The sequence below is a fragment of the Lactuca saligna genome, chromosome 1 (genome assembly GCF_052625555.1).
Source record: "Lactuca saligna cultivar CGN05327 chromosome 1, ASM5262555v1, whole genome shotgun sequence".
In the NCBI taxonomy this organism is placed as follows: domain Eukaryota; kingdom Viridiplantae; phylum Streptophyta; class Magnoliopsida; order Asterales; family Asteraceae; genus Lactuca; species Lactuca saligna.
In genome coordinates, this window is record NC_136417.1 from 46,750,676 (window position 1) to 46,760,963 (window position 10,288).

Genomic DNA, 10,288 nt, shown 5'->3' on the forward strand with positions numbered 1-10,288 from the left:
TCTTCTGAAAAGGTTTTTACCATTGATAAGGTTCGAGCTTGGCTTCTTTAAATTGATAGGCCTGGAGCTCGGCTCGTGAATGATTGAACAGCAGAACAGGCTTTGGCTCAACTCGTTTGAAAGTAAAAAAAATAAATAAAAGGACTCCTAAATGACACTTTTAAGTAAATGTGAAAAAGTTGAGTCGGTTAAAACACTTTTCCATGATAATTCTGTCGTTTTTGTGATTATCTCTATTGTGTGTAGTTTCTTATTTAATTATAACTAATAATCAAGCAAATAAGTGATAGCATAAATTACTCGTGGTCCTTATAGTTTGGGATAATTTTAGTGCCTAATCCTTTTTTTTTTATTAAAAGCTCGGGCTGTCGGGCAGTCCTCATAGTATGTTTTTATTGCGTCTTTGGTCCCTACCAAATATAAAGACTTTTTCTTAATGTTTTGTTACCCTTTTTTTTTTTTTTTTTAATGTTTTGTTACCCTTTTTAAATTTTAAAGTATAAAATAAATAAAAATACCTCCTCCCCTTTTTATCCCCAACCTTTAAGATCTCTTCTCCAATGATCCCTATCAATTTTCCGAAAAGAGGCCCCACCCTACTAACTACCAAGTGAGCTTTCTTCCTCTCATCATCTCCTTTGACTTCGCTGATCAAGAATCTCAAATGACAACCTCTTGACGCCGCCCACTCCCTTGCACCGTTCTGGATTTTTGACATTTATCATTATTCATCGTTGCTCTGAATATCCGAAGCCTCCGACGTCTGAATCCTTGCAATGAAACCTTTAGGCCTCCGATGAACTCAACGAGCACCCACTATGACTGCCTCCATCGTCTGATAAAACTCACCGGAAAACATGTGACTAAAGAAATTAGAAAATGTAGAAGAACCCCACAATTTGAATCCATAAAATATTCAACATAAAAAACCTATAAAAACACATAGAACAACCATTTCAATCCAGAAAACATTCAACTTCCCAAATTTACAAATTAAAACCAGAATGAAAATGAGCCAGTTAATCTACAACTTACATCTAGATTTTAGCCATTTAGGTCACCATGGGCTAGAGATGGATGATTTATGTACCAATGTTTTGTTTACCCGAATCATTAGGAAGCACGAGAGGATTGAAGTCCAAGATTTGGAACCCAGATCATCAGTAAGAAGGGTGAGATGATTAGTGGAAAAGAAGAAGGGGGAGGGGGATGGTCGTTGCTGTTGGGGGTGTGTGGTACTGGTCCTATGCAGATATAGTATACATCCTGGGGTAGCCCGGGATGTCCTCAAAAAAATTTCAATACTTAATGTTTTTTGGAATTTTTTTTCTTATTGTATATTACACGATTTTTTTGTCGGAGATACCCTTTTACTTGTTGGGATACCTTTTTATTTTGACCATGGTTCCGCCGCCGGTACTGGTGGTGGTTAGATGGTTTAGGACTTTAGAGTTTGTCCATAAAATATAGAGAATAGCTCAATGGCATGACCTTGGGGAGGGGGTAAATGGGGCCCATCTTTTTTAGTTTCTAAAATTAATAACAAATAAATGATAATTTTTTTTAAAGGAAATGATAAGGGTAAAAAAGTCTTTTATGTCTAATAGGGACCAAATATGCAACAAATTAAAGTTTAAGGGATAGTTCGAATTAAATAAAAAAAAATTAAAAGACTAAACACACAAACTATCCCTAACCGCAGGGACCATTTGTGTAATTAACCTAAAGGATATGTTCTTGAAAAGCAACGAAGTATCATCACTTCCCCTCATCTACACAATGCATTGCCTAATTCTCAATTTCTCACTTAATAACCAACAGTCGAAATAGGGCCTTCTACAACAGAAAAGCAATTATAATATCCAGAAATCAGGCTTGATTACGCGCAAAAGTTAATATCCAATGAAATTAGAGAGAAACATAGCACCAAGAGTAACATGAGGTCGAGCAGAAAGACTAACACAAAATATGTTATCAATCATCATATCATTATCATATATGATGCTAAAAACAACAATGTCAACAAAATTAATACTAATATGTAAATCAGTGGAACCAAACACCTTATAACTAATTATTCTTCTATAGTCATTAGTAAAAGTATTTTAGGATCCGTTTAGTTATGAAAAAAAATAATTTTTTTGTTTTTAGTTCAGATTAATGAAATGAGCTTTCATTTTTACTTTTTAGATGTTTATTAATTTGGTCCAACCTGTATACCCAACCTTACACCCATAGTCATCCTACACACATATCCACTCACCCCCAAACCTCCAACCCCACTCAACCATCCAACACCCCTCACATCCCACTGAATAATATTAATTCATCCAAGTTTTTCATATTTAGGCACTTCAAATGTCAACACCAGTAAGAAACTTAAACCTAGAAAAAAGAGGATTATGGATGACACAAGGGATGACAAACTACCTACTCTTAAAGATATGAATGAGATATTGGATGAAGAACGACCTATTGAAGATATGAATGAGATGTTGGATAAGGAAGGTCCTATTCTTGGATATATGGATGAGAGAGATATTTGATGACATAGTAGTTGACGAAGCACCCACCAATGTACCTTATAGCCAAGAAACTCAAAAAAAGTATGAAAAAGATAAAGCTAAGCAAGGACACTGGAAGTAGTCAATGCGATCCAATTAATTTCGACTGAATGTGTTGTACTCTACTCTCTACATACTTTTGCTTTCTGTTGGGACATATTTTGTTAGCGCCACATGTTTTTATAGTATAACACCTAGGGAAACTGTTACATCCGCTTTTATGCTTTGTTCAATGTATAACCAATGGAAACTGTTATAATTACTTTTGATCCGACAAATATTCAATGCTTTGCTCTACATGGACAAAGTTTGTGCTGTTTTATGTTTATTTATCAGATTCTGTTTTGCTACATGCATTTTGTCACATATATTATGCCTTACTAAACGTAACCACATTTTGTTTTGCCAAAAAAGAACAAAACCATAATTCCATTCCATTAAAAAGTGCACATCAAATTCTGTTTTGCCGCATTACATCAAAAGACCACAAAAGACAAGAATTACATCAAAGCCCTTAATTAATAATCTTCAAAAAAGAAAAATACAAGAAAAAAACAACTAATTTTCATTTCTTCAGTTTTTATTGAAACTTGGACTTCATATCTTCTTTAAATTTTGATTTCCACACTGCAATATTGTTTTCTTCATGTTTTTTTTTCAACTTCTCAAATTCTAGACAGAGAATTTTGTACCACCAAATGTCAAGTACATGTTCGATCCACTTAAAAAAGAAATCACAATATGACCAACTTTTAGACAGATAATTTGGACACCTTAAAAAACCTCCTTCTTGGGTTCAACATGGTCCAAGATTTTCGTTTTCTTGAGGGTAAACCACAATCACACATAATACAAGGGTTGTATTGAGCTTGAACCTCCACATTAGGGTTGGAAAATAAGAACTTGGTTACATTCTTGCATGAAATTGTTACATGGCTGCTAAAAATATGGAAATCACAATGTTCATCTTGGAAGACTTCTATGGTCGTTGAGGAGAGATGCGTCAGTTTTTAGACCCTGATATTCGAGTTAGGGCACCAAAAAATATCTATAAAGGGACCAAGCAATGTTGCTTAAGACAAGTCATCATGCCAACGTGGCTATATAACCGGGAGAACGGGCTAAATCCGGTTGAAATTATGTTTTAAACACAATAACAAAAAGTTCATTTTGGCAACTTTTCTAAGGTTAATGGTATAATTAAAACACTTTTGATAGTTAGTTACCCTTATTTGTCATTTCCCCAATGTTTTATTTTGATCCTTTAACAACGTATCGTATGTAATGTTTGTTTAACTTTAGTGTAAATGTTATAAACGACCAACAAGCTATTTCATTTGTCCACTTGTAGTCATTGAACCTGTTTTTGTCCAATTTAATGAATTTTTCAAAATGGAGGTGATTCTTCCACATAAAATCCACATAAGATACAATATCCTTATAGTTATTATATAGGTAAAACATATATTTGGTTCCTTTCTTGTCCCTTTAACCAATTATTATATGTAATAACGATTGAACTTTAGGAAAATCTTATAAGAGCACCCACACCGGTGGCATGTTAAGATTTTGCAAATGGTGTACAGCTCATCATTATTCATCCATTTGTAGAAATAGAAACCGTGGGCCACAATAAAGTAATTGCAAGCCTTTCATATATAGCAAGATGAAATCCTAGATGACATTAAGTTATTGCTCAGTGACATTACAAATTTTACTTGAAAGATCTTGATGGAGATGGTCTAAATGTCCAACAAATTATTTCATTTATTCACTTGTAATCACTCAACTTTTTTTACCCACTTTTAGGTAACAAACTTTCTAGCCTCATCTCATTTTAGCCACTTTAATCTAACCGGCTATACATGATATTTTTTTAATGATTTGGATTAAAGCTTTATTAAATTCAAGATAATGGAACTTATAAAGGTGAATTGACATTCCAATTTGACTTGGAGAAAAAACAAATCAAGTATGGGCACGGTTATAAAAGTCATTAGCCGGTGCTAAGTTGGTCAACTGACGACTAAAGATTAGTCGACCTAGGTGGGAAGTAGTCAGCGACTAGTCAAAGATACTAAATTATAAATTTATTAAATTAAAAAAACAAAATCAAATGACACCAATCTCATAATAAATTTGGTAAATAGCACTAATATTATAATAAAGTAAGTTAATATAAGATTAATGATTCTTCAAATAGTTTCTATTGAGGTAAAATTTCTTCAAAATGTTAGAATTCAGTAGCCTATATAATTTCACTAATTATCTTTGCAAAGTTAATCGTTAAATATCTTCTATTTGCCAACGTGTCGCCTATAGAATAATCAGAGATTGATTGTGAACTAGTTGTGGTTTGTACAACATTGTGTATAATGTCTTTGACTTAAAAAAAAAATATAAGGTTCTAACACTTTAATTAATTCATTACAAAATACCATGCAAGTGTTAACTACTATAGTCTAAAGAGAAATACAATGAAATAATTTTTAGAATTCTTATATACAAAAATTAAACAAAAACTAATTTGAAATTATAAACGGACAAATAGAAAATTTTGTTGGTTCTTAATATATGTTCTCTAAAGTTTAACCATGATTATCCACGCATTAAAGAGATAAATAAAAACAATTTTGGGAAGTTTATTAGCTAAAACAGATTTAAATAAGTTAACTGATTAAAAATAAAAAATAAAAAATTGAATCATTTTCAGTTTTCTTTATATTTTTTAAAACACAGACTAAAACTACAAACTTATTTATCAAAATTGTACAGAAGCTCTACCCAAACTCGTTTAATTAACAATATTATATTAAGGCTGGATGATTTAACTCACTCTTGAGTTTTAATTAGTTGGTCCAAAATTTGTTTATACTTACCCATTGGCGATCAAATATTTGGTTGGTTGCCATATAAAAGACATAAACAATTCATCTAAAACCTTTGATGAATGTCATCAGTTTCTTTTTCTTTTTCGTTTATTTATTTATCTATAATTCTTTCTAGTTAAACATTATTTTGTAATTAATATTATTTTACTTTATTAAAAAAATAAACAAAATATACTAAAATATATAAAATAATATTGATATATTTTAAGAATTTCTAATAAATTGCCTTTATAATCAAAGATGTTTTCTTGTCTCTAGTTTCTTTTCTGAACAAATAGAAGAACCCAATGGGGATTATAAATTGAATAAAAGAAAATAGAAAAACTGGGTTATAAATTGAATAAAAGACAATAAAATTGAGTTATAAATTGAATAAAAAAATAACAAACAATTAGGTTATAAGTTGAATAAAAGATAATATGTAAATTGTACAATATAATAAAAGTTGATCATAAATAATACTAGTATAATTAATTGAGTTGTATAGATTAAAAAGAAAATAATAATTTTTTAATAGATAATTAAGTTAGTTTCGATTATAAATATCTAACACCTTATTTAGCCCAACCAAATAAAACTCCTTACTTAAACGCAAACCAAATCATCCATGCAAAGCAATTCCTGTTTACAAAAATTAACAAATTTAAACTAAAACAACAAACCTTCTTTATTTAAGTCCCATTTCCTTATTTGAGTCTCATCATTTTAACATGACATTTTTATTTATCGATCTCCTAATTTACAGCTACTGAAAATGAAAGATATTACAACACAACTCCACTAGGTTTGGTTCTTAACAATAAGATCCGTCTACACTAAATCAAATCAGACCAAACTACTTTTATACATAACTAAATCTCTTTGAAGTTTTCATCCTTCAAACCGGACTACTTACTATAAGGTTCCAGTTACCATCTCTTTCTGTTTTAAATTCGATTTTTGCACACACTTCCGAACCTTTACCACATCTCCGATTCGCTGATTCTCTTCAAACAACATAACAACACCAGTTGCTCCCTAGTCCACTTTGGTCGCCTTAGGAATCTCTTCAACCTTATCCACAATTTCAACAGGAACAACAGGAATGGAATCCCACCATCCCTGTAATCTCCGATTCCCCATATCATTCTTCCTCTTCCTCATACCCTTCCCCAACTTGGATGTCACTGCAAACATCACCACCACAACCGCCATAATCATAAACTTAACAGGAACCACCGCCAACACTATCGCACACCCCGTCATTCCCGTAATCACCATATCCGTGTGCTTCATCAAACCATCAAACACAAACAAAATAATAAAATAAAAATTTATAACACTCATAAGTAGAAACCGAATAACAATCGAGTTTAATGATTACCTTGGGGGCATTGGACAACAGTATCGACCAAATTTTCAATATCGAGATGTTTGTCGATTGCATGATGTTGTAGACTGTGTTGAGTCCGTGTTGTGCTGATACTATGCTTTCCATTGTTGTTTGATCGGAAGCTGTACACACTACAAATTTGGTGTTCTTGCCTATTTCATGTTTTCTTGCCCAAATCATCTTTGAAACTACCCACATTAAGAACGCTGCCATAGCTATTCCAACCCATTCTCTGAAACCACAAACGACTTTTAATTTTTCTTAGTTTTATATTATTCATTCTGAACTTGATTTGATTCGATAAGAGACTTACTTGTAAACGACTAGGAGAGTGATTCCGATCACTATTAGGGTTGATGCTGGTCTTTCCCATTGCATGATCTCTTTAAACCATGGTAATGCACCTTTCAATGGTTTCACCAGCTCCTGCACACAATAATATGTAGATCAAGTGGCTAGATGGGATTCGGTTTATATAATCCTAGCGTTAAAAATGGTAATCGAGTATTTTTAACAAGGAAAAGTTGGGAATTCGATTTCAAAGGGTAGTCGGGTATTTGAAACCAAATTGGATCAATTCCAGCCAAACCCTGTGAATCTAGGGAACCAAAAGCACTGTTCAATGGAATAAACATGCGATTGAAACGGAATGGAATAAACATGCGATTGGAGCGATGCTATTTGAATGAAATTGAATTCAGTTGTCGCCAAATCCAACAAAATCCAGTAAATAAGAAGCACAATTGGAATGGAATTGAATTTCAATTCCGACTGGACTCCACGAAAACCAACAAATCAAACACCCCTTTGTTTTCAAATAGAGACGTACCATTAATACAAGCGCACTATTGCCAATTCCTTCATCTTTCAACTCATCAGCCTTAGCTTTTGCAATATTGATCTCTTTTGCTTCCTCTCTCACTTGTTCAACAGCTGTTTCCAACGATTCTAGATTGTCTGGTCTGTTATTTGCAATTCCCGTTTCCTTTTCTGTGTGTTGAGTACAACCTTGGGAGACATTTAAGTTGCGAAGTACTGATGTAGCACTACACGGGTGCCCAATGTCCACTGTTTTCAAACTTTCAGCAACTTCTTGTAGCACATTACTCCCTGTAGGCAGCTCATCAAATAAAGGAAAAATAAGGAAACTTTTCGGATCAGGAGGAGAAATTCTAAGCATTTCTCTCGCTGCATGGAGTCTTATGATCCCCAATATAGTCCTCGCATGCATCTCCCATTTTTGTAGGGGTGATTCCACTTTAAATTTTGCTAAAAATTTATGCAGTAACATGATTTCCTTCACAATAGCAAGCCAATGGTCACGTCTCGTTGAGCTAGTCATCTCTGGAAACTCGATTTCAACACTCTCTTCTCTAAAAACTCCAAAAAGAAAAAGTCAACTCAAGTCAAGAAAGGTAAAACCAGTTATGAAAGTAGTAATCTTACAGCTCAGAGGACTCGTATATGATGGCTTTGTCGAAAAGAGGAGCACCCAATGGACCTGTGGATGCTGGTTTTATAGACTGTTCTATGTCCTTTGATAGATCAAGTTTGAATGCGTCTTCATAAGATATGATTCCCGAGGTCTCAAAGTAGAGAGCGTAGTTCGTTAATGTGAGCCTACCTATAGATATCAGAGAACCCATTGATAAACGATGATGTTTTCGAAAAGAAAGAAAAAGGAGAAATGAAGACGAATTAGTTAATTACCAGGCCAACTTTGTCCACCGATATGGCGGATGACTCTTTGTGAACTTGCAGTTCCCTCAACGTGGAGTATGTACTCGTCATCTGCCATGACTACGTTCTTCGGTGTTGCTTGGTTTTGCAAATGCTTTATGCATCTATAAAAAGACCCAATTTTTTATTCAGATAGAAAGGGGAGTAGATTGTATGTAGAAGGATAAAATAAGATTTGAAATGATTACTTGTCGATTTCTTTAATGAATATGTCGTAGGCAGGGAAATGTAGACGATTTGCTGTGGATATAGTTAGTGTTTCGAAAGTGAATCTTCCATTGACGAAATCGGCGACTAAAGGGACTAGTGATGCCAACCACACGAATGCATCATCTCCGACACTTGGTTCATTATCAACCTACAGCATATCAGAAATTCAGAATACCAACTCACAGCTAGCAGATTATAATTGTTTGAACACTAGATGAAAGTAAAAAAAATTGCTGTACAAGCAATGGCATGATGTCTGAGTAGAACAGAGAGATGTCATCCTGCTCATTCGTCGATTTGACAGTTGCAGGTATTTCCCTCATGTCTTCTTTCTCCTTGGCTACATACTCCTGAATGCAAAATTAGCAATTGAAGATTTGCCAGTGTGTTTTAGAACGAATCGTTACTATTTTAAGGAATGACACGGTTAATAAGCAACGGAATTAATAACACGAATGCTAATTCAGCACTAATACACTGATCTTGTTATAAGATAAATGATAAGGTATCCGAAGTTTTTGGAAATTTGAGCATGATTTTGCCCCCAAAAATGAAAATCATGATTCATGCGTACCCTATGAGACTCTTCATGGGCAGAACTAGGCGTTTCCCAAGCAAGCATCATGTCGAAGGTGAACCGATTGAAAGTTCCTTCCGTAATCGCTTCTTCGAGGTTCCTGCACATTTCGTTGAGCACCTTAGCAGCACAATACTCTATTAATTTTCTCGAGTATCCTCCCATATCCGGCTTCCATACGCTCTCGAATTCTCCCACTAAGTCGTTCACTGACGTTTCCAATCTCCTACAAATAAATCCAACTCTACATCAAAATTAAATTTCGATCTATTTCCTCAGGTAATCAGTAAATTACATACACAGCACATCGCTGAAGAACACTGTTAGCAATGGTAGATAGATGTTTCTTCTTATCCATAGTAATCTTATATATTGTTCAAGTTCTTAGATGAACAAATTTGCTTTTATAGGTCCCGATCTCGTCAAATCGGCGCGTAGGAACAAGCTTGATGTGGATGAGTGAGTTCTGCGCATTGTCCATGGTAGTGCAACGTGGCGGACATGCAGGAATTGAGTGGGGGCATTCTGGCATCTCCTTCAATTCTTATGCGTGACGTCATGATACTAGAGTATGGGCGGTAATAGGTATCGAATTTTGTTTTTCAAGGTGGATAGGCAAAGGCTTTCCATACGAATCGGTGTTATAAAGCCAAAAATATTTATCAATTTCACGTGTATCAATTTCACGTTCCATGTCATTTTTAAGATCGTTTATGTCATAAGACCAGTGGAAATGGTGTACGGCATGCTACATACATTTGTTGTGGTTTTGCTAATAAGACAACTCTTAAACATTCTATTATCATTTTTATAAAAAATCAACCAACCTATAATCAATTATTTATAATCAGTGTTTCGGAAAACAATGCGATTTCAACCAATAAAAATAATTTAAAATTTAATTAGGGTATCTATATGGTAAAATGAGATGTCT

The 10,288-nt window shown here is 33.9% G+C and overlaps 1 protein-coding gene across 1 annotated transcript; it reads right to left on the reverse strand.

The window, feature by feature from the left end:
- Positions 1-6,097: 6,097 nt before the first annotated feature.
- LOC145005820 (uncharacterized) lies at positions 6,098-9,712 on the reverse strand. Its single transcript, XM_078964942.1, has 10 exons — positions 9,654-9,712; positions 9,352-9,580; positions 8,987-9,127; positions 8,756-8,925; positions 8,538-8,671; positions 8,274-8,451; positions 7,657-8,200; positions 7,141-7,253; positions 6,819-7,059; positions 6,098-6,724 (listed from the first exon to the last, which is right to left on the reverse strand). Exons 1-10 carry the CDS (start codon positions 9,710-9,712, stop codon positions 6,473-6,475), a joined length of 2,061 nt encoding a protein of 686 aa, XP_078821068.1. The 3' UTR covers positions 6,098-6,472.
- Between the last annotated feature and the right edge of the window lie 576 nt (positions 9,713-10,288).